The sequence below is a fragment of the Theobroma umbraticum genome, unplaced genomic scaffold, assembly GCF_002168275.2.
Source record: "Theobroma umbraticum cultivar Fairchild unplaced genomic scaffold, ASM216827v3 scaffold_30.0, whole genome shotgun sequence".
NCBI classification, from domain to species: domain Eukaryota; kingdom Viridiplantae; phylum Streptophyta; class Magnoliopsida; order Malvales; family Malvaceae; genus Theobroma; species Theobroma umbraticum.
Window position 1 is genome coordinate 3,216,917 of NW_018397254.1, and position 27,406 is coordinate 3,244,322.

General features: G+C 34.5%; 4 protein-coding genes across 6 annotated transcripts; 1 reads left to right on the plus strand and 3 right to left on the minus strand.

The window, feature by feature from the left end:
* Positions 1 to 685: 685 nt before the first annotated feature.
* LOC110411723 (Lactate/malate dehydrogenase family protein) lies at positions 686 to 2,499 on the minus strand. Its single transcript, XM_021422017.2, has 2 exons — positions 1,732 to 2,499; positions 686 to 1,311 (listed from the first exon to the last, which is right to left on the minus strand). The coding sequence occupies exons 1-2, from the start codon at positions 2,338 to 2,340 to the stop codon at positions 868 to 870; spliced, it is 1,053 nt and encodes a 350-aa protein (XP_021277692.1). The 5' UTR covers positions 2,341 to 2,499; the 3' UTR covers positions 686 to 867.
* Positions 2,500 to 5,806: 3,307 nt separating this feature from the next.
* LOC110409489 (YbaK/aminoacyl-tRNA synthetase-associated domain-containing protein) lies at positions 5,807 to 9,711 on the plus strand. 3 transcript variants are annotated; one of them, XM_089785237.1, is made up of 5 exons: positions 5,807 to 6,183; positions 7,392 to 7,469; positions 7,559 to 7,643; positions 8,058 to 8,146; positions 8,700 to 9,107. In XM_089785237.1, the coding sequence occupies exons 1-5, from the start codon at positions 5,896 to 5,898 to the stop codon at positions 8,775 to 8,777; spliced, it is 618 nt and encodes a 205-aa protein (XP_089641363.1). In that variant the 5' UTR covers positions 5,807 to 5,895; the 3' UTR covers positions 8,778 to 9,107. The 3 variants fall into 3 exon arrangements, with proteins under 3 accessions (XP_089641363.1, XP_089641352.1, XP_021274523.1); XM_089785226.1 differs by having other exon boundaries at positions 8,804 to 9,107; XM_021418848.2 differs by lacking the exon at positions 8,700 to 9,107 and adding an exon at positions 9,253 to 9,711 and having other exon boundaries at positions 5,808 to 6,183.
* Positions 9,712 to 9,855: 144 nt separating this feature from the next.
* Positions 9,856 to 12,380, minus strand: RGF6 (root meristem growth factor). Its single transcript, XM_021418864.2, has 4 exons — positions 12,180 to 12,380; positions 11,900 to 12,083; positions 11,390 to 11,460; positions 9,856 to 10,727 (listed from the first exon to the last, which is right to left on the minus strand). The coding sequence occupies exons 1-4, from the start codon at positions 12,291 to 12,293 to the stop codon at positions 10,572 to 10,574; spliced, it is 525 nt and encodes a 174-aa protein (XP_021274539.1). The 5' UTR covers positions 12,294 to 12,380; the 3' UTR covers positions 9,856 to 10,571.
* Positions 12,381 to 16,060: 3,680 nt separating this feature from the next.
* Positions 16,061 to 18,579, minus strand: ATG8F (Ubiquitin-like superfamily protein). Its single transcript, XM_021418873.2, has 6 exons — positions 18,009 to 18,579; positions 17,567 to 17,608; positions 17,336 to 17,391; positions 17,109 to 17,161; positions 16,514 to 16,632; positions 16,061 to 16,420 (listed from the first exon to the last, which is right to left on the minus strand). The coding sequence occupies exons 2-6, from the start codon at positions 17,601 to 17,603 to the stop codon at positions 16,317 to 16,319; spliced, it is 369 nt and encodes a 122-aa protein (XP_021274548.1). The 5' UTR covers positions 17,604 to 17,608; positions 18,009 to 18,579; the 3' UTR covers positions 16,061 to 16,316.
* Between the last annotated feature and the right edge of the window lie 8,827 nt (positions 18,580 to 27,406).

The window sequence follows — 27,406 nt, forward strand, 5'->3', positions numbered from 1 at the left end:
GGGCTTTACCAACAATTGCTCTTCTTCTCACCCTCAACCTGCTCTTTTTGTCAATGGCCAACGCTCAAAATGAACACAAATGCCGAAAGGACACCCTAACCTTGAATCTTTGCGCCAACGTGTTGGCAGATTTCTTGAAGCTAGGTGTCGGTAAGCCACATAGCCCTTGCTGCAGCCTCATTAGGGGTTTGGTTGATGTTGAATTGGATGCTTGCCTTTGCACTGTTGTCAAAGCCAATATCTTGGGCCTCATCAACTTGGAGGCTCCCATACAATTGGGTCTCCTGCTCGATTTCTGTGACATGAATCACAGAGATTACAACTGCCAATGAAATCATCTATTTATTAAGTTCGTAATATCTCCTTTACTTGAATAATATTTTAATTAACGTTTTAAGTTCTTTTTGCATGATGTACCTTCCTGTCGATTAATAATGTTTTTGTAGACGGAAGGCTTCTCACCTTGTTTGTCTATGTTGCTATTCTTTGTTTCTTATATGTTCTACGGCTTATGTAATGAAAGTTTTCACCCGAGTAATGAAATGAAATAGTATTAAAAAAATAATAGTGACTTAGTGATTGCAATGTTGTTCTTTTTTTTTTTAACATTTGCGTACTTGTAACTAGTAAATACAGCTATGCTTTCAGAAATGTAATAAAGCAAAAAAAAAAAAAAGAGTAGAAGTCTAGAAGATGGAAGCATGGATATATTAATGCATTACAAAGAGAAAATTAAGCCTTTACTAATGAAGCAAAAGGCCAATTATTTTAAATTGAAACAACCGACTGAAATCTGAATCAACTGGAACTCATAAGTTAAAAAAGCCTTCGAAAAGGTGCCAACACAAGAGTAACGTCCATTGCTCTTTAAAGTCCCAACTGGCTTTGATACTCGAGAATAGTCTTAGCCGATTCCCTAAGCCTTTGCACCTCTTCATCCGTTAAATGGATATTGGTCACGCCCAAGACTCCACCCCTGCCGAGCTGGGCCGGCAAGCTCAAGAACACATCACCACCGTTGATGCCGTAAAACCCCTTTGCAAGGACTGAAACTGGGTGGATTTTCCTCTGGTCCCTAAGCAGGGTTCTAGCCAAGTTAGCCACGGAGTAGCCAATTGCCCAAGACGTATACCCTTTGAGACTTATCACCTCGTATGCACTGCCAATAACTGCTTTATGAATGTTCTCAAGGGTCTCCTTTTCGTAGGCAATTTGCTGATTCTTTAGGAAGCTTAACACCGGCACTCCACCAACACTAATGCTAGACCACAGTGCCACCGAACTGTCTCCATGCTCACCAACCATGTAGGCCTGCAAATATTTTACAAGCATTTGGAACAATTACAAGTAACTAGCTAATTCTTGGGGTCAAATTTGATCAAATTTGTAACTAGTAGAGCAAACGTATGTTTAGGACTTCCTCAAATGAAATTCCCAGATTTTTAACCTTCTATTATAATATATTCGAAAACTGAAAGTAATGGATGCTTGGAAAAAATCTTAAAAGAGACCAAAGACTTATACCCATAGGCAAACAAATTAGTGGCTTAGCCAAAAGAATACGTTAGTGACTTAAAACAGCACTTATGATTACTAGGAAGCTGCCAATAAACCTTAATAGAAAAACTAACAAAAAGAACATAGTGTCTTTGGCCATTGCGACGTGTCTTCTTATCCCATAAGATGTGGAAATGTTCCTGTACATTGTAAAAAAATTAAAATCAAACTGACCTGCACATCCTGAGCGTTGACGTCCAAATGATCAGCGATCAAGAACCGAAACCGCGACGAATCCAAGTTTGTTCCCGAACCGATGACCCGGTTCGATGGAAATCCCGACAGTTTCCAAGCCACGTAAGTTAGCACATCCACCGGATTCGACACAATCAATAGAATCGAATCTGGCGAGTATTTTGCTAGTGGAGGTATAATGTTCGAAAACAGAGCTAGGTTCCTCTGCAGCAGATTCAGCCTAGACTCCCCAGGGTTCTGACGGGCGCCAGCAGTGACGATACACAGATCAGATCCAACGGTTACGGAATAATCAACGGAAGCGTTGATCTTGGTGCGGGGGAGGAACGCGGCGGCGTGTTGGAGATCGAGCATTTCGCCGCGGAGCTTATCGGCCTTGGCGTCGACGAGGGAGAGTTCGTCGGCCAAGTCTTGAGTGAGGATGGTTTGGGCGATTGCCATGCCGACATTTCCGACTCCGATGACGGAGATCTTTGTGTGGCGCTTGGTGGGGGAAGGTGGGGCAGCGTTCTGGATGCGCTTGAAGAAGGCTTGAGTGAGGTCCAGCCCGCCTGGACCCAAAGAAGAAGCTGAATCACTCTTTTGCATTGTAATAATGGAAAACTTGGAGCTAAGAGAATTGAAGTTTAGTTGATTTGTTTATGGATTTCTCTCGCTGTCCCGTTTGGGGATTTATAGATGGAAAAGGAAAGAGGGTTGAGTGCAGCAGGAGAAAAACGGGGTTTTCAGATTTTTTCAACATTCGCCAGATATTTTTTCTCGAAGACAAGTCAAAGACTTTTCGTAGCAGTTGGTCCAAACCTCAGCATTATTCTCATGTTTTAATATGTTTCCCTACTTCTGTCCAGCGCAAGGACCACGCGGCACTTACCGAAGGTTCCACGGCAACGCGAATTAAGAATTTTCATCCCGATTAACATGTGCATTACTTTGTAATTTTTCCTGTAGTATTTTCATTTTTAACTGTTTGTTAATTGCTACATATAAAATTCTACCTTCTTTTTCCAACCATTGAATATGCATCGTACAAAATCATGACGGACATGTGAACGAGATTTCGTATTCAATATTTAGATATTTTTCCGTTTTGTCATTACTCGAATTTTGATGCATAAAAATTAATTCATAAATTTTTTAAAGAAGTAACATTTTGTTGCTTGACATCAAAATCAAAATCAGCTACTTGTAATTTAAATAGAGATAAAATATCTAAACATAAATATTTTATTTGGTAATATCTATGATAATGAGATAGTGTTAAAAATAAGAAAAAAAAAAGAAATTTTCAAAATTCATAATTAAGATGATTGAACCAAAAACAATAGAGAATATTATAAGAGCATCTGGTGAACCTATACTAATTAGGATCTTATCTTTTATGTCTGTTGCTTCTCTCCATATAGAATAAAAAGATTAATGAGCATCAATTCCATGGCCATATGGGTATACAAGTGCTATTTTTGTTTTTTTTTATTAAGACCAATTAGGAGATAGATAGCACGCGTTTGAATTGCCAGTGGATGTGATCATCCTTTCCATGTCACTGGGAACGAATTAGTTTTGTGCCTGTGGACGCAGTTGAGTTGCAGACGAAGTTGCATGGGCATGGAATCATAAGATGAAGGGTGGAGGTTCTATTGATCATAATCAACACAATAACAAAGCAACGCGTGGAACGGGATCATGACTTGACTATTCCAGAAGCTGGGGTGCAAGGCACGTCACGTGGAAGAATGGATGCACCCTCGTGGTACGGCAGATCCGTACTACAATTTCGTCACACCCAACCCACGGAACCCACATCCCAATCCGTGGGTCGCCAGCGAATCTAGGGCGGTGCTACTTTCTCATTTTTATATCGTTTTCTCCTAAAAATGGGATTCCAATCCAAGTCGCATGAAATTCTAGTTAAATATTCACGTTAATATTTGGCTTTTATAGGAAATTGATAGAACCATTTTAACCTATTTGATTTTCCATTTTAAGAATTCATGAATTCCAAGTATTCTAGAAACTGATGCATTATTCGCAACAGCCATTACCTCTTGCCATAGTATTTTCCATTCCCTTTCATAGGGCTTTTGCAACATTGGAAAAAAGTTCGGGTCCTCAAAACCAGAGCGGCGAAGCCCCCTGATTTGAGATTGAGGCAGTTAATGATAACAAGCAATTGCTTTTAAGGCATTGAAAAACTCAAAATTCCGTTCGTCCATCATACTTTGTGGAAAATAGAATGCCTTTTCCCAAAATTTCCGCGAAGTAGTATCTTCCACCTGTCTCCGATTTCTACTACACCGTCATATTTCATGGTAGCACAAGCTAACTTTTGCCGACTGGTCTTGCTCATTGCCCAACAAGAAAAAATGAAAAAAAACCGAAGAACATGAAGAAACCTGGGGCCGGTTTCGACCGTCAACTGTCTGGCTAAGTAATGCAGAGTTGTTTTGACTTTTGACCATTCTAATTTCTAAGGAGATTTTATTTTTCATTTTTCTATAAAGAGGAATAGGAAATATGATTATTAATCTGTATTTAAGCACCATGGAACCTGTCAATAAGCCCCAAGAAAACAAAATTTTTTAAGCTAGTCAAAGTGGCTTCTTCTTTCTCTTTCCAAAAAGTATTACTACATATGAATCACTCTCATTACCTCTAACAAATAAAAATGCAATATGGCATTCAAAGTTATTATATTAGTATAGTTGAATTCATGAGCTACTAATACTAATATTCATCAACAATGGATGATATATTCGACTTCAACTAAATTCTTGTGAGATCAATTTTAAAATTTAAATCATTACAATACTTAATTTATTATTTTTTGGTAAAGTATTATCAATTTATTAAATTTTTGTAATTGTTGTTGGAAAGTTCATTAAATGGCATAGATGCCTTAAAGATAATAATTTTGGGTTGTAGTCATGGTAGGGCATGGAGATTGAGAGAGAGAAAGATAGAGGAAGAAAATAAAAGAACCACTATGCTTTTCACACGGGAAGAGAACAAGAAAAAGAAAAAAAAATGGAGAAAATAAAAAAAATTATATCTAGTTTAATTACAATATTATTATTTATTTTTTTACTATAAAAATCTTAAGCTTTTTTTAGTTATTAATAAAATAATCTTATATAATTTATTTATTTCTTTTCATTTTTCTGTTTTTCATCATTATGTGTTTTTTTATTTTTAAGTTGATAAACACTGAATAAAAATATTTTCAGTATTATTAATTAAATTAGTTATAATGTTCTTTGTAATTTTATTTTTCAATTATTTGAAGATAATTATGATTTTTTATAGTTGTAAATAAATGTTAACTAATGGTAATAAATATAACAATAAGAGAGACTTAAATGTATTTTAAAAATGGATTGAAAGGGTTTTTATATTTTCTTACAAAAAAGTATAATATCACATAAGTTTCTAAATTTTTTTAAAAAATTTGAATAAATTGTTATTCACTTATTACGTTCAGTCAAGTGTTTATATTTTTATTTTGAGTCAAGTCAGTTTTTATATTTTTATTTTTAATCAAATAAACTTTTATAAGTAATATTTTATTTAGTTAAAATATCACTTATCATTTTATGTGACGTGATGTTAACATGAAATGTTGATATATTATAATAAATAATAAATAATTACAAAATAAGATAATATGATATACTGACATGATTTTTTGATTTTTTTTTACACGTTAATGTCATGTTAATATCATATATATATAAAATGATAAATAATATTTAATTAATAATATTTAATTAATTTTTAATTATAAAAATTATTTAATTTAAAATAAAATTAAATAAACATAATAAAAATAAATATTTATTTAATTTTTTAAATAATTTAAATACTTTTTCAAGTATTATAAACAAAAGCAAGATACTCGACAAAATGAATGACGAGGTCAGGGCAAGGCACAGGTAAATCCAAGATTACGCATTTTCAGTAGAACTGCCACTCAAATCGTGCCATCTGGTATAAACCTTGACATTTTGCCATTTGCTGCTCAAGAATAAGTCCTTATGCCAGATGGCATATTTTTAGATCACGAAGCCCCCTTCGCTGCCGCATCCCCTTCCTTGTCCTTTTTCCTGCACAAGCCAAGAGTGCCAAACAGAGAGCAGAGGCGACAAGATGGAGGCAGCGTTGGCAGAGCTAGAGCGAGTCCAGACTCAAATCCTCGAAAGAATATCGAAGCTAGAGCTCTCTCACCTGCCTCAAAACGCTGAACCTCTCGCTTCCTCATCTCCTCTCACCAACGACGACGTCGAAGCTCGCCTCTCTAACATTCTCCGATCCAACGGCGTCAACGACTTCTTCTTCAAGAGAGTCTCCTCCGATTACTATGATTGGTCGCTCAAGTCCCGTCGCGAAGTCCTCGGCGCCGCCTCTGTTCATCATCTCTGTAAAAGCATCGTTTTGGTTCGTCCGTTTCAGTACTTTAGTTTAAATTAATGATTGATAAATTTAATTGCATTTAGCCCATTTTCTTTAATTAGATATGACATCCTAATTTGATTACGAGTATGAGACTGTCTTTAGGTTCAATTTAATTAGTGATAAATAAGAGATTGGAGAAGCTATTGCGTAGTGCAATGCAGAATCAAAATTTTTAACTTCATCTAAAGTCGCAAAACGTTAAACTTTTCAATTTCAGTTCAATATTATAATGAATGGATTACATAACAATGCCTATCTATAGAATTGAAGAAACGTTTTCTGAAGAAATGTAGTAGATGATATGAGGATGTTGAGGTTGGTTGTATCGGAATATGTGATTCAAAAAATAAATGAAGGTGGAAAAAATTAGTTGTTTGCTTTAGTTAAGGAGGAGACGTTACCTTGTAAGAATGGTTAGTACTAATGTTGCTTGACATTGAGGATCCACAGAACTAGTGGCATAATATGTCATATGGTTCAAAATGGCTATCATGTGAAATAGTTCTCACATGACCAACTTGTGATGGGCATTTTTGAGTTGACTTGTGGTCCTATACCCTTTGCACATGGTAACCTAGTGGTTTCTGAGAAGAATATGTTGTTAAGAGGATAAAATATTTGAAGTTCTGATATGAACAGTTAAACATAGCCATTTTAGTGCTGAGTATTGTGAAGTGTCACATATTTGCATTCCACATATAATGTAGTTTTGCATTTGTATGGAGTAATACTCAGCACCTTTCTTGGGTTTTTGCTTAGTGGCAAGCTTTGGAGCCCATAGAGATGGTGAAGGCTTCTGCTTAGGAGGTTCAAGTTTGAAGATAGAGATTATCTGTAGTTGAGGGGCTCAAGAGGAATGTTGTGGATGGTGTTATATGTGGATTAGGCATTTGTTTAGCATTAAAACACTAAAATCCAAAGCATATTGATGAATGAGAGGAGATGGAGAGATGAAAATAGATATAAGCAGCCATACCTTCGAAATGTGTTGTTCAAACTGGAAAGCCGACGTACCAATTGCTGAGTGCTCTTGTTATTCAACACACTTTGACACCCACCTCATCTTCTCTCCTTCCATTTTTTCTTTTCTTCCATTTCTATGGTGACTTTTTTTCATTTTTCTACTGCAAAAGACCCTAAGTATGATTGCTCATTACTAACCTAGCACTAAAACTGCTTTGTTTGCTCAGGTTAATACTCAAGCACCATCCAATGTAATCGATTGTAGTGATCGTAACAATTCAAAGTATTATGTTGTTGTAGTCCAGGTAACTTCTTATTCCATATGTATCAACAATATGCCATTTGGCCTGCCCCTAGAAAAATGATCTGACATTTGAACATTTTCTTATTGCAGTATACTGCTAGATTCAATGCTGAAACTGTAAAAAATTTTCTATACACACTCAACAACGGCAAGATATCAAAGAAGAAATTTAACTGTAAGTTATTTATTTGCAATCCTCTTTATGATAAAAAAAGACTCCTTTTAAAGATCAGAGACAGTCTATTAAAATTATTTTTGGACTATTCTAGCCATTCTAAAATGTGTGGTATATTCCTAAAGACCCAACAGACCTTTGTGACTGTAATGAATCAAAGCAAGTATATGTGACAGTCAATAGATGATGCTTGGTCTGGTGAAAAGATCCAGGCATATCTGATTGTAGTTGGTTTCAACATCATATTCTGGCACGTTGGTGCCAATACAAATCCATTCATGCATTAGTCTTGATTAAGCTCTTTATCTAATAAAGGAGTAAAGGATTCCTTGTTTTTTATTTCTTTCCTTGTTAAGGTTGGGATCTCCAAATTGTTTATTTAGTTAATCATTTAACTTGTTTAAAATAATGCAGTGAGGCTTGCTCCTGAGGAGACATCAATAAAGTTGACTGGCTATGAGCACAATGCAGTTACTTGCATTGGCATGCAAACTGACATTCCAGTAAGCGCTCTCTATCCAAATCTATATATTCTAGCTTTACATGACACCTCATAGTTTCATTGTTTTTTTTTCTTCCTCTCTCTTCACATTTATTGGTTGTTATTTTAATTTCTTAGTATATTGATAACCTTTTGCATCTTGTATTGCTCATTATTTCTAGTTGGACTATCATTGTTGTATAAATGAATTGAAAATTATTGAATATAGGATTGATCTTCAGCATGTAATATAATACAATGAACAATAGAAAGGGAACAAGGACAGAACTTGCAAGTAGAAATGTTGGTTCATTTGCTTTTAGACTTCTAAATGCTTTGATTTGGTTTTAGAGTAAACATGTTCTTGATGCTTGTCTTTTAGACAGTACCCCCTTCAATGTATGTCCTTTCTGTAGGAAGAGCTCATGGGGCCCTGACATATAATTTGCCTGGGTAGATATCAATCCTTATCATAGTTAGAACCAGTGTGGCTGCTTTATATATACAGATATTCTGATGTTGAACAGTAAAAAAATCATGTAGTTTTTAAGTCTATTATGTGTATTTCTGTATAGCAACGCATGGAATCCTTGTTCATCATTTCCAATATTTCAATCTATGTGCCGGCTTTTGGGTTGGTCCATTGTTCCTAATGTCAGCTCCAATGATTTGCTGCCAGTCTGCCACATTGACAAATGCAGTTGTAGAGCTTTTTTTTTCTTCTCTGTGTCTCTACATATTCCTGTTCCATAAGGTGGTAACTTAGGTCAACTGGCAAAGATGGAAGCTGAAGATGGTTTGAAAATATAGTTGCAAGAATGCCATCTCTGGTTTTCTCATGTACGCAAATTAACTTACCTGAATGGGCAAAGTTCAATTAATAAAGTGAGAGTGCATATCCTAGGAGTTATTGGTGATCGTAATTTGAAATACTATATTACAATTTCAATAAGAAATGGGAAAACAAATTTAAATGTTTCTCATTGAAGGTATGATCAATCTTGATAGGCTAAATGAATGACTATCACACATGCTTATGCATTTATAGACAGTGAAAGGCAGAGAGGGAAAGAGTTTGTTTTGCTCATTATACTTCTAGTAACTGGATAAAATTGAAATTGATTTCAGGTAATTTTGGATGAAGCTATTGTAAAACTTAGTCCTGATTTCTTCTGGTTGGGTGGAGGAGAGGTTGATTTAAAGCTTGGAATCAGAACCTCTGAATTTATCAGCTTTGTCAAACCTTTCATTGTGAACTGCAGTGGTACCTGAGTATACCAAATGAATCCATTAATTAAATTGGAAGGACGTTATGACTAAAGACAATTTAGTAAAGAGTTCAAGGAATGCCATTCCTATGGAAACCCCATCTGTTGGAGAAATTGATGCTTCAGATTTGGAGACTAAATTTCGGCATTTTTTCTTTCTTTTGGTTTCTTTGGGCTATTCAAATTTGGAAGCCAATCAGGCAATATTTGATGATGTAGCTAGGTAAGTTTGTTGATTGGAACGAAATTTTGATATCTTGGGGAGAGCCGGAAAGTTCAGGTTGTGCTACTTTCATAGTAATATGATATTGGACATTTTCAGATTGTTTTCTACGAGGTCAATTTACTTGGCAATGCTGGCGCATGATTTACAGAGGGCCACGTGTTGCATAACTCTTGGCTACTGAATGCGTAGCAGGCAGTATAATCTCTGGCCCGTTGTTGGCTATACGAGGAAGACAGAACAGCGTTGCAGGATTTCAATTGCCATTGCACAGTCATTTTTGCCAGTTCAAAGTGGGTTCCTCTTTGCAGCGTTTAACATCCCCACTTTAGCAATGTTTCGTTTTATTTTCCTTACCTTTCTCTCATTTCAGCCATAGAATCTCTGAATCTCTGGTGGGTTCAAAATGGGCTTAACCTGAGGCAGGAGTCAACAGTTGAGCGAAGCCCTTTTTCCCATACCCGCATCGTCAAGACTGTGTGCGTAATCTTTGGATTTGATGTTTCCATGCAGGAGTGTAGCAGTTGAAGATTTAGTTGAAAGGGGGCATGTATGTAACCGCGTCCTTTTTATTAATGAAGAGCAACCCACCAACAAATTTGGCAACTGACAACACATCACAGCCTATATGTCTCCCTGAACTCACAACCTCATTAATTAGTATCTTATATAGATATCGTTGCAGCCATTATAACAAGCCATCATCCACCAATTCACCACGTTCTTACAACCGTCTTCATGGTAACGTAGTTGCACAACTTGGGTAATTTCGAAGGAAGTTGAAACTGCTATGACTCAGAAAATGTCTTTTTCACATATACTCGTAGAGGTCATTTTTTATTTTTGCCCATTAAAATAACATACAATATGCCCTTGAAACTGATCGTCAGTTGCCAAAAGAGGAGAAGTAGCATAGCTTTTCTGATCATATAACATACTGTTGTAAGAATAATTGTCTAGGGTTTTTCATTGTGAATAGGCGGTTTCCGATGGGGCTGTGCATAATCCATGACGTCAACGTCCCCTAGGTTATCCTTTTCCTTGGAATCGACAGCTTCCTCGGTTTCACCAGCTGAATTTCCCAGCATGGACCTTGTTGCTCTCTTGAATCCCTACACAAACAACAAATAACCTTTAGCTACATACGTTCATTCTTATTAAAGAGAAACTTCATATTTGATAGCTGAAAACTCAAAAATTAAATTAAATATGTAACATATTTATGTACTGAAATTTATCAAAAATGCATTTTAATCTTAACACATGTATGATGTGTAAAACTTGTTGAACTTAAAAAACATAAACTTGCATATATTGGAAGAGATCTAGGATTGGTTTGGATTGCTTAAGTCCAAGAAATTTTGCTACCATGTTGGAAAACAATGAGTTTTGGCCCGAGGTGGAAGTAAATGAAGTTGTTTAAATTCTAAACAGGTAGCTAGCTAGGATATGCCGTCCATCTCTCAATATCGTCTCTCACGTGTATTTGCATGTCAAGATGCCCAAAAGACCAAACAACACTGAGTTTTGTTTTTGGTTTTTCCTCTCAATATATATTTTTTATTTCTTTTTCATACTAGAGTAAAGAACTTTTACTCTCCAGTGCATGCAACACACTCATGCATGCACGTGAAGACCATCTGCCTTGTATCCTGACATGTTGAAGAAGATGGGCCATTAGTAGTCTTCTCTACCACAACCAAGACATATGATACATCTGTCTAACAACCTGAAACACATGCAAAATCTAGATTCTGAAGATATCTAATTTTACCTGTACTTTTTCCTTGCTTTCCAAATCTTCAACCCGATAAGAAATTATCGTGATACTATTCATTTCATGTCCTGCATGCCCATATCAGCAAAATTGCCAGGCCATCAATGATGAAACAAGGTGTAAGTAAGACTAATTAAAGCTGGAATAATGAAACAAAGTGAAAGGTCCCTTATACTTTCTACGACTAATTAATTAAGAGCACATAAAATCGTTTGTGACTAATCAACAGGTTAGGGTTTTATCATTATGCAACTATAGAAATTTTTTTTTTCATTTAAGAACTTATGTCACGGCTAAAATTTGGGCGAACCACTGCGAGTTGGAGAAAGTGATTAAGAATATTAAATAGTGCTGCGAAGCCTGAATATGTACGGTGCAAGTTTAGTTGAAATGATGATAGTTTTTCTTTCATGTGAGTACCTTAAGTCATATAATTTCTTGTTGAACATAGACATTTAAATCCAAAAAAAAAAAATACAAAAGACTTAGTTTGAAATTTGATATAACCTGAAATTACTTTAGCAATGGCTTCTTTAGCCCCAAGAAAATAGTTAAAAAGTGTTTGCTTCATAGTATTTGCACCAATCCTACTCTCTCGGGTTCTTCTTCCATGAACCCCAACTTCTCCTAGTTCTTGTATTTGTAGTTCCATTGAGATTGAAGGCCTCACCTCTTTCAGCTGATTGACACCCTGCGTATACATTTATTTATGTACAACTTAGAAATTAGACCGAGATTTTAACATATAGACTATAACTTGTCACCCTATAACCTTTTGTGCACTAACCATGGCAAGAAAATGGACTTTATTGCCAATCTCTTCAGCAACAAAACCCAGACGACGAGCATTGCATGCATGCATAGAAAGATAGAAGAGAAAGAAGATAGCAAGAGAAGACATGATGCTGAAAGAGCTTAGTTCCGAGAGGTTTATTAGCTTGGATATCAGAGAAAAAGTATAGATGGTCTGGCCGGGTTGCTAGCTCAGTGTTAGGCGTCCAAAGTATTTGTACTGATGGAAGAATCAAAGGGCATTAAATGCGATTTTTGTACTGAAATGAAATACGTTCTTCAAGAGAACATGCAGGTGTTCGGATGATGAATCCTGAAAACGAAATTGAAGATATTAGGGGGCCTCCCTTTGTCTCTTACCCTTCAGTTTTTAATCAAACTTGAAAGAAGAAAGAATTATAGAGTACGCATGGTCTCGGAGATATTAACAAGGGAGATTTCATTGAAATACTATAATTTACAAATTATTGATTAAATATAAAACTTATTTTAATGGTAATTGAGACAGAAATGCAAGCCACTGTGATTCATGTTGGAACTGAAAACATTGATAGTTTTGTTACATGTTAACTATTAAGAGAACAAAAAAGGAAAATTAAATATGATATATTCACAAGAGAAGAGGAATGGAAAAAGAAATATTGTGGACAGACATTCATTATTCATAAGATATGGAATCAGGATAAAGAAGCAAAATAATAAAGCAGCAAAGTAAATCAAGGTCCTACCCATGTGTTTCTGCTGAGGAAGTCCACTCCTTGCCCCCCTCATTTGTATGGTAGAATTATTACCGCATGGCCTGTGATTATTTGTTTTTCTTTGACCATATCGTTTTCATGTATAGTTTCCTTCTCCGTAGGTGTCGAGGAAGTTAATGAAGAATTCCATGTTTAAAGAAGCTATATACCACTTTGGATCACTAATCGAAAAATAATGTAAAGTACTTGTTTCGATGGACCACCCAAATCTACTTAAATTACTAAGTCAAACGAAGTTAGAAACTAGCTCTTTATTACTTTTTTCTTTCTCTGGGTCGTACTCAAATCATGAGAGGAAAATATTGAATTTAACTAAAACCTTGAGGCATAATACTCTGTTAAGCAGTAGCATGTCTGCGTTTGCCTATGAACAGGAAACAACTTTGTCTCGCTGTGGTTGGGTTTCCTCCCTTTGTTTAGGATGATTAGGACCATAACCATTCATCTTGATGACCAGCCTTAAATTAGCTAGCTGCGTGGTGTTACAACCAAATGGATGGCAATCATGGGAAATGTTAAATCAAACATGCTAAATTAAACTTTTCATTTCATTTTGACCAAGCTTCTTAGAGTACTGCTTGAATTAGCAATCTTCATTCATTCTTATGTACCAAAAGACAAAAACTTTCATAAATTTTAGTACAGGATTAAGGTACAAGGAGTAATTAATTTATATATAGAATAGCAAAATATCTTAAATCAAGCTTGGGAAAAAGTTTCTGGAGCAACTTTTGCCCATGAAGGTATTATAGCAATTACCAAGCACCATTTTTATACATCACAAGTAATCTATTAACCCAATATATACGTAATGTATCTGTATAAGTACCTGTAGATACGATACATTGAACCTTAAAGCTATCCGAGTATCGTTAAGATCAAGGATGCTTCAGATTTGGTGTTCTTTACCCGTAAGGCCATATATGTTAAGTATTCAAACAATTACGTTAGGCTAACGGAGCTAAACTCTTTTAGCTTGAAGACTATACCATTTTCCGACTGGCTGGTTTCGACGTATATCTAATCATGAAAAAAAGCACCCACCGGCAAAGTGCAAGGAGGTAAATTATCGGGTCATAATTGAATAAAGAAGAGAAAAGGGCATCTTAAAAGGCAAGAAAATAGTAAATGAAACCACTTAAAGAAGAGGTTTAACACCAGTGGATTTGGGTGAAGGAACTGTGAATAAGGCCTATTATGTACATTGCAGGTGGAAATCATGGAGAATTCTAGCATTTATCACTAAAGAGAAAGGGGGGTGCAGTGCGAGTGCTACATGGAACACATGGGACCGACAGCGGAATCGAGGGGGGTATGAGCCAAGTAGTTTCAAGACAAAGCTGCATGGCCAAACCGCCTCTTGCATCTCCTCTTGAGGGGACAGGGAGGGTCGTCTTCCCCCTACTAACCCCGGTAATAGACCATGCATGCCACGTGGCATTCAGTCCATGTGCCATTCACATATCGTATGCTGCCACGTCAGTCGCGGGGCCTCCATTGGGCACCTTGGCTCGCTGCACGGAGCGAGAAACATGGTCCTGAACCACTGACAGCGATGTGGGCACATCCAATAGACTTTTGGCATAAATCGGGGTCTCCCGACGTGGCCTTAAGCTAGAAATCAGGTGGTCCTTGGCAGGAGGGCGAGAGTTTGGTTTGGCATAGAAACCAGAGATTGAAGATTTTATCACGAAAAATCAATTTAGACCATGATTACAAAAACAAATAAACATGGCTCGGGTTCCTATGGATCACTTTATATAATATTCATAAGATAAAAGTTTGATCTACTACTTAGGCAATCCATATCTTTAAATGATCAGATTTCAATGTTTGTAAGTGCTTAAAAAGTAAACATTAGACTACTTCATACATAGATAGACATGATTTTCGGTTCAACTCCGAAGGGCTTTTTTGGGCGTAATCGTAAGTTCATTGAATCTCTATAGTTCCCCTTCTTGCTCTAAAAATGAAGAAGTAGACTTGCGATTCACCTTTTTGCTCAATTATTGAGGAGGAAGAAAGGATATTACACGCAAATGTTCCAGCTCCTCAGTGCAATGTGAACCCTATGTTCTTCCTGGCTTTCGACCGGTGGCTTTGGTGAAGACAGGTCCTAAGTCATATATCAAATTCTGTGAATTAGTGTTAGATGTTAACATGTGAAAAATATGGATTTTCCATAACATTGCTACACTAGTATTTATTGTACTTTTCATAATCACTTGCACTTTGTTATACAGATATAAGCATTCGAACATTTAGTTCATTTATTAGTACATAATTTTATTTTTTGAAAAAAAGATAAGATTCGAACCCTTTTCAAAATTCCAAAAAAAATTCATTAAATGATATATATAAATGACTAATCTTATTCATAATCTAAACAAATTAATAGTATTGTATGATAACTCTAATAACTTGTATAATTATCTTAAGAGCAAAGATAAGTGGTTCAACAATTCAGTTTGAGAATTTTAATGGATCCTTAACAGGCTTGCTTTAAGCTGAGAAAAGTAAAACAGGATTGTTTTAAGATAACAAAAGCTCATTCTGATAAGGTTCAAGCAAGTTTAATTCACCGAAGGACGACTCAAAGACTTTCTGCTTCTGTTTCCATTTCCGGTGACGAGACTTCTAATTTTCATTTCTTCTCGTCACTACAACTTCTCATTTTCTTTATTTCTCTTGAGAGGGGAAGAATCATATCCCCTCAGATGAGAAAAGACTCAGATGGGCTTGGCTAAAGAGGGCCAGAATAGAAGAGACTCACACAGTTCAACATCCAATTTGGGAGCCCACGTTAACAGCAAAACCAGTAGCAAGTTATGTGGCCTAAGAAATCCTAGAACAAGCCCCCAATGATGCTGAAGCACAACGCCCAATGACGACGATGACAACTGTTTCCCCAGCCCAGATAAGAGTCTTTAAGATAGCAAAGTATAGCCCAAGGATGTGGGTGGGAGACGATAATGGACTAGATAGCAGATTGAGAGCCCTTCAACTGGTGTAAAGCCCAGTCGATTATAGTGCAAAAAGATCCAAAAAGAAAAACAGAACACAGCCCAAACCTCCATATAGAGCGGGCTCAAAACAAAAATTGCTTGAAATTCAATGCTAATGCCAGCACCAACTGTGCAACCAAGAGAAAGATTTCAAGTGATAAATGATGGAAAGGAACTTTTAACTTCGTGCGGAAATCATAAATATTTATGTACAATATGCAACTGTACATATCACCAGCAGTTCTTAAAATAATAGCAACAACCAAATTACCAGTATAAGGCAATGTATATGGTGATGCTAGAGATAATATAGGGGAATGCTGAAACGAGGAAAAGATAAAAGCAACGTCCAAATTAATCTACCAATGGCTACTGAGACATCAGATGCCCAAATGTGTTTTCCCCACTGTAAGTAACATAAAGAAATCCATCTTCATCCTTCTTCTCCTCATATATGGCAGACATAATGGCACCTAGAAAACCAGGAAAGGGTGAGCCCTTTTATAAATCAAGTAGCAAAAAGGTTAAGCATCAAGCACCGAAGGATATAATTTCCAAGGCATTACCAGTTGGCGGGAGGACATTGTCCACAAATATAAAGATCGCCTTTTCTGCACTCAGTTTGATCCTTTTACGGATGACATACACAAATTGTCCAACAGTCAAGTCAGCTGGGACAAGGTACCTGTAAATTTCATAATCATATTACAAGATTATATAACCAATTACTATGACCTCGCTATGATTTAGTCCAAGACAGAGCATTAAAGAATGAAATGAAGATTGCAGATGGAAAATATCATTACATCGAAATAAATAAGCAATTGAATGATTCCATATGTCCAATGAAACCAATTGGTATAAAAATACTGGGAATAGCTTCCACATTAACATGTGAATGATGGTAACAAAATGGAAATATAGGATCATTGCATTCTTAACATAATGAAACCTGTCTTCCACCATGAAAACTTACCCCTTAACCTTTATATTACTTTTCTTTTCTAGCTAGGGATGTCTATCATCACAACCATTGTGCCAAGTGAAGATGCAATATGACATATATAATTCAAACACACTAAAACTAGATGCTTTTTTAACAGAATAAGGCAATGAATCAGGAGAATCCAGAGCCAACAATAAGATAAAGGTGATCCTTACTTTTTCTTGTCTATGTTTGGTATATCACTTCTCTCTGCCCTCTCCACGATCACCTTAAACATAAAGCAGGATAAATTGGATACGAAACAAGATTAGAAACACAAGCAAAGTATATGATTATAACTTTTAATCACCAACGAATACACAAGCCTACAGCAAAAGTAGCACAGATTAGATCACAACTGGCAACAGATTGATCAAGATTGAAGGTAAAGTTCAATCATTACCGGGATTCTATCAGGATATTTCTCCCTAATCCTCGCAGCCTCGGCCCTCCTCTTCTCTGAAGCCAGAACCAAACAAAACATTCATACACTTGGAAAATATAAATAATTGATTTCTCCCATACACCATAAACACATTGATTTACCATACATAATAACATTGACTTTAAAGGAAAAACGATGTTCCTAAAACCAAATTAACAACAAAATAAAGGATGCCATGCCAGTACATACCAAGATCATGCTCTTGCTTGAAGTAACTCTTTGCCATTCCTCCTGAATATACCAACAAAAATTAAGTCAAAAGACTTGCTTTTCAAACAAAATTCCTTCTTTAATTCTTGATGAATTTTCCACTGTCTTAAAAAGCCATGATGGTGCAAAACAAACATATTATTATGGTCAGCAACTCATGCACACAACAATTCCAATCAAAGATACAGAAACAAAATAAAGTCCAAAAACAAACACAATCAATCCAAAACCACCCAAATCTTATCCTTGATCACAGAGTTGATACCTTTGCACAAATCTTCGAAGAAGAAAAAATCATAACAAAAGCCATAAATTTCAATTTAATCTAACCTTGTCAATCATCCACCAAAAGAAAAGGCAGAACCAGAAAAAAATTATATACGAGGGTAATAAATATAAAAGGAAACCCCAGAAGGCAAACCTTGTGAAGATGAACCCAAAAAGAAAGCTTTTTTTCTTGATCAACGAAACTCTCCGAAGCTTGAAGCTCGTGGCTTGCTTCGAAAGACAAAAACAAATAATATATCCTTGCTCCTTTTTTCAACTCACCCTTCTACTCTCTTCGGCCGATTTATTTTTCTTGTTTAATTAATGGCAGTTGAAAGTTTTGCAAACACCTTTTGGATCCCCTATGGTGCGATTACTCATAGGTATGATTACACGTGGAGTGAATTCATTGGTTTTATAACTGTTTAACTAACCTTAGACTCCTACTTGGTTACGGCAAAACGACAGATCATTTGGCCCCTTTAGGTTTAACGGCGAAAAGGTATGTGCATCGGACGGCCAAAAGTAGGATGACAATGGAAGGTGGACGGAGAGGTGGATCTTATGGAAGTTCCACAGTGGATAGCAAGGACATACCCGGATCTCTCGCTCAATCTGCTTTGTAATTGGACGCTACTTGGGTCGGTTTTTTACTTTGACTGTCTTCGACCCCAAGAAACTTGGTTTAGCCAGATAATCAACAAGGGTCAAGCCCCACTTTCGAAAATTGATATGGTCCTCGGCTTTTTCCTGAAGAAGAAAAACAAATAAAAAAAGAATTAGTCATAAACAGTGTGATCATGATCAATGAATATTGTAGTGATGTAATTAACTAAAATTTACAAAATAAATCCTTAAATTCAAAATCTTCATGGGTTAACAAGGCAGTTAGCTAGCCTAGGTTACAATTTGGTTCAAATCAAAACTAATTTATCAAAAGCCGAATTATTAGAATTAATATTTTCCTTAATCAATCATTGAACTGAAAATTTATGTAATGAATCTCAATCCACCAAAATGTTTACTTCAGATAATTTGGTTTATTTACGAATTTAACCAAATTATGAAAAAAAAAATCTCATATCTCTTAATTTATTGTATTATAATTATTAAAATAAAAATTATATAAATATTCATGAATTTATTTAGAAATAAAAATTGTTTATAAAAATCAAAATTTTAATCTAACATCAAACTCCAACATTCATGAACCATATAATGAAAATCCCAATAACTAGATGCAAGCATAACGGCATCCAACATAGATTTAAACACGAAAATAAATAAAAATTATATTAAAAATAAATCAATAACTCTAACAAACATAACAAAGAAAATTATATTGATGACCAACTAAAATGATTTTGAGGGCTGATTAATATACTGAATTATTTCGACTTGATCGATTAATTCACTCTGCATATTCCAAACCTCAGCTAGCTGTCTTGTCTCCTTCCATTTCCAACTTTAAATAATAAATTTTGTAGGCCAGACGCTCCTCATCCACATCCACCGTTCTTTTGCTTTTCCCAACTTTTTTCATTTTTATGCTATTTTCCTCGCATCATTGATGGAGGTTTTTTTCACTTGATCATGGCCACGACATGTGCCCAGATTGCCATAATTTCTCAACTCCTTTCTTCCTTAAGAGGCAGACCAGATTGCCATACTTTAGCCCAAATAGGCCACTCCATCCTTTTATAGGCTTTTAAGCCCAACTGTCCGGCCTAATCCCACCCAACCTAGGCTACCTGTGACCCAGTGAAGAACTCTTAGGGCCTGGGGTAGTAAAATTTTTTTAGTTAAACCCAAAATCCAATACTGATATATATTAAAATTAGGAAAAGTATTTAAAATTTTTCGTTGTGTCAAATATTCAAATATAAAAGCATGAAGAATTGGGTTTACTAGTAATATGAAATGAACATTATTCCATTTTCTTTCACTTCTCAAAATTGAAAAAGAAAAAAAAAAGACTACTATGTTTCTCTTTTCTGAAACATTTAACCTCTATTTTATGGTTTCAAATTTATTATGATATCCTATCAACCAATATGCCTTCATCTGATATGTCCAAATCTTCTATTCATGCAAATTGCTAGCAAAAGATTTAGGTAAGTGACTGCATGCCATGTGTTCATGTCTACTACTACTACTTGTCTAATCCATCTTGATCCCCATGTGTATTGTCTACCTTCGCCATTTTCCAAAAGTGTCCAACAGCAAGAAAATGAAAACAGAGAACCGATCAGAAACCATTAAAGTTATGAACATAGAAAATTTTCCAGCTCAAGTCTAATTGAGACTTGAAGGATCATCTTCAGTGTTCATTCTACTTGACCAAATCTAATCATGTTTCAGAACCTTTTTTTGTTGTTAGAGAAGCATACAACAAGAAAAGGTTAATCTTCATTTTGGAGGGAACACATGGTCTTTGCTCTTCTTTTAATAGTATGCAGCCACCACTTAGCAAGGGAAAGAAGAATGAAGAAGGCATGGGCAAACGCAAATTTAGAAGATCAAACCAAGAAGCAAAAACCCCAGCCAAAAAGCAAAGCTTGTCTCCTCCTTTGGTTCCCACTTTATTTAAGAATTTATTAACCCCTAATGACTTGTATTTTCATGCTTTTTTTTTTTCCCTTGTGGCCACCCCCGACAGACACCCAAGTCATCATGTCCTATTTTATCTATTAAAGCCATCAAATACTTTTTAGTCATACGCAATAATTGGTTAATTAATTAGGTTTTTCTGATGATGGCCCAAATGTAGTCATTGTTAGCTTTATATATAGTCATAGTAATTTAAATAATGGATTCAGATTCATTTGCAATGAAAAATGATTAATTTATATTACTTATGTTCTAAGTAACACCCAAAATGTTCGCCAATCAAGTTGATAAAAAAGTACATTACTCACCACAGGTTTATCCTATATATAAATGGATTAGAGGCATATGTTAAAATCCAAAACTTACTCAAGTAAATTGGTAAACATGGCATTCTTTTGTCTCTTTGGATCCATATTTTTCATGTAAAGTTTCCCTGTGCAGGAGGATTGACGTACTGAGGATATGTTTATATCCTTGCTCAAGCAAAATGGTAGAGTTGAATGGGAACTTTATTTGGGTGGAAGAAGATTGAGGAAGGCATGCCTTATTTGGTTTAAAGTGACTATGATATATCATTATCATAATGGTTAAAAGCTGACCAAAGTTGCATGAATTACTATAAACAAAAAGTCCACAGCTTTACAGTTTGAAAGGTCATTAAAGATGGGCTACATTGATTAGGCATTCCAATGGAAAATCCAAAATAAGACATATATTATATTGAAAAGATCTCCAAAGTGAAGTGATCTATGTTGTCTACTCATTTATTGATGTGAAAACTCTATACCCGCAATCTGCTTAAGCAAAAGCTGCTTGGTTGTGGTCCGGTTCTTATGCTGATTGAATCTATTTGTTCAAACTCTAGAGAACAGCCTTTGATTATATATATAGCAGGTTTAATACTTTTTGTAAACGGGATTCATATATTCAGTCTTTGGTAGATTCATAACTTCAACAAGATTTTCTTTATATTTAGGAGAGGAGAATCTTGTACTATCTAACCAAAAGTCCTTTTTTTCTCCCTGATCTTTACAAGATCGAATTTGTTTGGGCTTCTACTTATAATTGTGTTAAAGCTGCAAAGGAAATTGGGGATGGGCTAATCCCTGCAACTTAAAAGGTGACAAAGATGCTTATGGGACGAAGGAAAAGGCCTAAGGAAGTGGAATGTTTTATTATTTTTACCCTATTTTATTTCTCTAATTTATGAAATTGAAGAATTAAGATCAAATGAAGGGTGCAAAAACAGTTAAAAAGAATAAAAGAATGGTTGATATCTTTTTACATATAAGACAAGATATTCGTGTATGGATTGTGAAAGCTTTAACAATTTATTGTCATGTTCCCAAAGACCTATCGAAATCAAACCAAGACAGACAGTCAGTTACCTACGGAAGCCTCTTAAATGGCGCCTTCCTAGGTAAATTTTTTTTCAGAATTAATACAACATGTTGAATTCCTGTAACAAGAACTGAATGTGGAGCGGCAACTAGTTCTAAGCCTATAAAACAAATATTAATGCTAGGGTCAATGCCTACAACAAGGTTTACATTGTCCCTGTCCCCGTGCATGCATCTTGTCCTTCCGGAATGTATATGGTCTTTAAGCTTTCTGCTGTATGAATCGGTGTCAAGAAATTCTTTGTATGCATGTGCACACGTGTAAAATCATGTTAGGTTTTGACGAGTTCTGAACGCTAATCTCTCTGTTTTTCAATCATTTTTGTATTATGTCAATTTTTTTTGAATGTCTTGGGAAGAAATTTGTCCTTCTTACATGGCCATGTTTCATGCAGTTCAAAAGCTGTCAACCTTGCTCTCAAAATGGGGCAACCCCGCACTAGCCAAGCAGAAGACGCAATCTTTGATATATCGTGCATATTTCATGTATTTTCACCTTGTTCTTGTTTCTTTCATTTTCATGATTCTTCTGGAGAGTTCACGTTTGTGTGGTCGCTTTTCTAAAAGACAGCAAAGAGAGGAAAAAATAAATAAACTGGCCTAGCAAACAGCGGCTCTCGTTTCTCATTACCCAAAATTTTGCTATCCTTTTCGTTCCTAAATCGTAATGGAAAGATGAAAGTTCAAATCTTCTCTGGGGACTCAAATTTAAAGATATTGTAAATATAAATTACAGATGGGGCAGTGTGGGACTGGATCCTGCAATTTCTGGCCTTAATAAGAGGGAAGAGATTGGTAAAACCTTGTCACCACTATCCTAAAAACAAATGAGAAAAAAACCAATAAAAATTAGAAAGAAAAGGGAAGAAAATGCAGTAGTAGTGGGGCAAAGAGGATTAGAGTAGTGTCACTTTCCACTCCATAAAATGGAAGGAGGCTTTGCTTAGGCATCACATGGGCCTGGAGATAAAATAAAACCTGCATCGTCCTGACAAGTCCAAATCATGGTTTTCCTAAACAATCCAAAGAGGCATGTCCCCTCTCCTCCCCCTCTTTCCTCTCCACACAATTGCCCCAAATCTTCTTTTGTTTAAATGCATATATATCTCTCTCTCTCTATATATATAAGATTATATTAGACAAGGGAACCCCTCTTTTAGGGCTATGCCTCCAACAAGCCCTTTGAGAGGTTTCCTATTATCGTTTTCTTTTTCCCCTCGACAGAGATGCAGGGGAAAAGAACACATAAATCCATTCTAGACAAGACCAGTCAAACTAGGGTTGTTTTATTGTTATCAATTTTATGCTAAAGTTTCGATTTTATTTTTTTTTTTGGGAAAGAAGGTTGAAACTATATGTATACAAAGGTTTTTGCAATAGATATTTTCATTTATGGCTGGCAAAGCAAATTTTAGAACAGAAAAGCAGAATTGAGATAATCAGATTGGCTTGACTTTGAAAATTGAAGTGTTTGATAAGGTGCGGGCCCTGCAATGCTGCAACCTTACCTATCTGGTATAACATAAGTTGGAAAATAATCGCAAAAGAAAAGGGAAGAAACCTGGATCCTAGGTAGACAACCTGTCTGCTCAACAGCAATCCCTGATTGACAATTTGACTGATAACAGTTCATCATAATGCACATTAGGCAATAAGATAGAGCAACGAGTTTCACATTAAGTACATGTAACTGATCCCCAGACTAACTGAAGCGGCGTTTTTGTAAGGTCTGAACATTTGGTCTGTTCAAGTTTTGAACAAAAGGGAGACCCTTTTTTGGGTTTTTTTCTCCCCAAACATCCATTTTCTCAATCCAATGAGCAGTTGAAAAACTTTCTCATGATTTTCGCATCTGTCATAATATTATGTGCAAAACATTCGCTTTCAATGCATAGGTACTCGAAAAAGACTTTTAAAGATGTAGACTAGAGCAAATTAAAGCCTCCGCGGTCCTTTTATCGGATTTGCCCAATGCCCAGTGGGAAAAACAAAGTAAAAGAAAAGCGATAGCAACACTGAAGAAAATGTGATAATCTATCTGCTAAGTTGTTGAACAAGGTTTTCAATTATTGGCTTTTCCCTACACCCAAATCCCCTTTGCAACATGTTGCTTTCCTCTCGATATTTTCATTTCGATAAATGGCAACAAATAATTCCTTCACGGCTTGCTGAAAGCTCGTCTTAGCCTAACTGTCGTAGCTTGGAACAATGATGAAGCTATGATTTGAACGATGATGCAAATAAAAACAGGGTTTCATGTAGCTGGGATGTTACATTTCAATCAAATCACAGTTAAGCAATACCACAAAAGGCTGAGAATTGAATTAAAAATGTGATTAGTGTGTAATTATTGAGTCGTGGAACCCCGTCAAAATTCCATCACTATCGTAAAGGCTAATGCGGTGTAACTGTAAAAAGGCCAAAAAGTGGTAAACTGAAAGTAATTTTTTAAGGTCCTGATGAACTTAATTGGGCAATCAACAGAAATTTATATGGTGTTAATTTAATTATTGAAGAGTGAAGTTTACTACCTTTTGAAAATCAACCAATGAACTCTAATTAATCCATTAATAATTATCTTTTGATCAAGATTAAATTTTCTTCTCGAGAGCCAGGCTCAGAATTGATCAATATATCGTGATATAATGGGGGAACAATGTTCAGACAAAATGATAATCTTTTTAGCTTTAACTCGAACCTCTGTCGCATTGAAAAGCTTACTGTACTAACTACCAACAGCTGCAGCTCGTAAAGCTTGCGTGGCAACGTAGGATATTATCTGTGGTTTATAGGGATCTTTTCGTCATGTAGGAAACTCCTAGTGAAAATCTACACGTGAGAGCTGTGATAAGGTACTTCAACACTCATTCTAAGGATTTGGAGGTGCGGGCGGAGGGAGCGGAAAGCAATCCAAATTTTCAAAAGAACAAGATCTTCCCTCCTTTTTTTTCCCTCTGATAACATACCTAAAACAAAAGTATTACGTGTAATATGTGATAAAATGAATAATAATAAATTAAAAGAAGGATTAACATAAAATAAAATTCTATGCTATGAGTCAATATTGATTTTGTCACATTTCAATTTTCTTAAATTTTATTATTATACTTCCAATTTTATTAATTTTTGCATAAAAAATAATAATATTGACAAAAATTTAACACTTACAGTAACAGGACATTTTGTAAAATATTTCAATGTTGATACTTTTTTATTCAAAATCAATAAAATTGAAATATAATAATAAATTTTAATAGTAAGACATGTTATAGTGACAAATTAAATCTTTGTTCCGTTAAAAAAAGGCTAAATTTAATAAAGGAATAAAATTATTATAAACTCATAATCGCTCTATCCATAATACTTTGAAAATTATTTGAAATTACAAAAAATTAAATTCTTTTTATTTTTTTTATAAGATGACCCATATTCTATGGAAAGCACCAGAACCGGTCCTTAACGTGGTTTATATTTTTCTTAGACCAAAATACCCTTTGAAAAGGACATAAAAATAAGAAAAAGCTTTACACTTTTTTTACCAAAATGACAAAGAAGTCCCACTGAATCATCAAGGACAGTAAAAAAGTAGCTATCGTTTCGCTGCTTTTTATTAACCAACCTTTCCAGCCGGAGTAGGGTGAAAAAGTAGGGTAAAAACAATATTAATACGCAAACGAAGGTAACCGTAAATCAATCAAACAACGGTAACCACAATGGCTCCCTCCTCTATGACCTCGCCGCCATTCACACAAACAGAACTCGAAGCAAAATAATCTGCATAGACCAACGCGCTATTAGCGTCATGTAGAGCCACTCGGGCTCAAAGTGGGGCCGTAATCCTGAAAGATGAATATGATTGGACCGTGTTGTCCAATCGTATTGATGGCTCTGAGGGTGGGCCCAATATTTCATTTCGGAGTTAACTTTTGATCTCAACCACAGATTTTTGTCTCGTTGTTTGTAATTGACCAGTTGCAACTACAGTTTAATTTTTATAGTTGCTTTTCGGGTTTCAACAATATTTTTTGGTTTAATCTCTGCCAAACGATGTCGTGGCAGTAAAAGAGTGAATTGAACTTTCCTTATTTTTTCCCCTATTCCTTAATTTCTTTCAGCTAGAAGAAAAATAATTATACTCCGTATAAATAAAAATGGCTTATGAAAATTACCATCATGTGCTGGTAATTAATTCATATTTTAGTTATTCTAGTGACAAATAAATACAAAGACGTAGCGAATATCAATGGAAATTTTTCACTGCCAGAGTGAATAAGATAATAACTAGTTGTAGTAAAGTGGACATAACATTTCTTTTATTAATGTTTTCAACCTTTGATAGTACGAATTTAATCTTGTGAGATTTGTTACGAAATGTAGATATGATTCAAATATAACTATAAAATTTTAATTTATAATTAACGAATAAATATTATATTATTTTCTACTTTTGAATGAGATGTTTCTTTTCCTTAACCAAGTTTCCACACGGTGTTGACCTACAAAACCCACTTAAAAAACATTTTCAGTCTACATAGTCAAACTAAATGTTTGCACTCATAATTAAAGATGAATAAAATAAAATAAAATAAATTATTTATTCAAATCAAATATGATTTGGGTAAAACAGTTCGATTTAAATAATTTATTGAATCAATTGATATAAAATATTTAATTTAATCGATATTTTGATCGGTTATCGATTTTAAAATTTTTAAATTAATTTATTTAAAAAATCAAACTATTTTTATATATATTTAATATATATGTTAATATATAATATTTTATATATATATTAAGAAGAATTGATAATAAATTAGATTATTAATATATTTTAAATATATTAATTTATTATATATACATATACAAATAAAAATTATAGTATTTTCTACTTTTAAAATATTTAATTTAATCAGTATTTTGATCGATTATCGATTTTAAAATTTTTAAACCAATTTATTTTAAAAATAAAATTAATTTTTATATATATTTAATATATATGTTAATATATAATATTTTTTATATATATTAAGAAGAATTGATAATAAACTAAATTATTAATATATTTTAAATATATTAATTTATTATATATATACATATACAAATAAAAATTATAGTAATTTAATTTTAATTATATTTATTTATTTATAAATCTATATTAATATAAGATTACAAATTATATATTTCAAATGATATAATTTATATGTTAAAATTATAATATATAATAGCAAATATTCAACATATTAATATGTTATAGTTATTACATCTTAGTAATGTTTATAAATATAAAATGTTATGAATATATATAATAGTATAAATATTATATATATATATACTCATATATATATTTAGTTTATACATAAGTATTGCTATAACTTATAATAAATTTTATTTATATGATTACACTTAATAACTTTATTAGTTATTACCTTAATTTTTATAACATACTTTTTTAATTAATTATTGTCTATACAAACTTTGATATAAAACATTATAATATATAAATTATGTAATTAATTTCATATATACATAATAAAATAATATT

Excerpts from the sequence above, each read along its gene's own strand:
- LOC110411723 (XM_021422017.2), bottom strand. The coding sequence starts at position 2,340 with ATGCAAAAGAGTGATTCAGCTTCTTCTTTGGGTCCAGGCGGGCTGGAC. Across the intron at positions 1,312-1,731 it reads TCAACGCTCAGGATGTGCAG|GCCTACATGGTTGGTGAGCA; the intron begins GTCAGTTTGATT and ends AAATATTTGCAG.
- LOC110409489 (XM_021418848.2), top strand. The coding sequence starts at position 5,896 with ATGGAGGCAGCGTTGGCAGAGCTAGAGCGAGTCCAGACTCAAATCCTC. Across the intron at positions 7,644-8,057 it reads ATCAAAGAAGAAATTTAACT|TGAGGCTTGCTCCTGAGGAG; the intron begins GTAAGTTATTTA and ends AAAATAATGCAG. Across the intron at positions 8,147-9,252 it reads GCATGCAAACTGACATTCCA|GTAATTTTGGATGAAGCTAT; the intron begins GTAAGCGCTCTC and ends AATTGATTTCAG.
- RGF6 (XM_021418864.2), bottom strand. The coding sequence starts at position 12,293 with ATGTCTTCTCTTGCTATCTTCTTTCTCTTCTATCTTTCTATGCATGCA. Across the intron at positions 12,084-12,179 it reads AAGTCCATTTTCTTGCCATG|GGTGTCAATCAGCTGAAAGA; the intron begins GTTAGTGCACAA and ends ATGTATACGCAG. Across the intron at positions 10,728-11,389 it reads AAAGCAAGGAAAAAGTACAG|GGATTCAAGAGAGCAACAAG; the intron begins GTAAAATTAGAT and ends TTGTTTGTGTAG.
- ATG8F (XM_021418873.2), bottom strand. The coding sequence starts at position 17,603 with ATGGCAAAGAGTTACTTCAAGCAAGAGCATGATCTTG. Across the intron at positions 17,392-17,566 it reads CAAGCAAGAGCATGATCTTG|AGAAGAGGAGGGCCGAGGCT; the intron begins GTATGTACTGGC and ends TTCTGGCTTCAG. Across the intron at positions 17,162-17,335 it reads AATATCCTGATAGAATCCCG|GTGATCGTGGAGAGGGCAGA; the intron begins GTAATGATTGAA and ends TTTATGTTTAAG.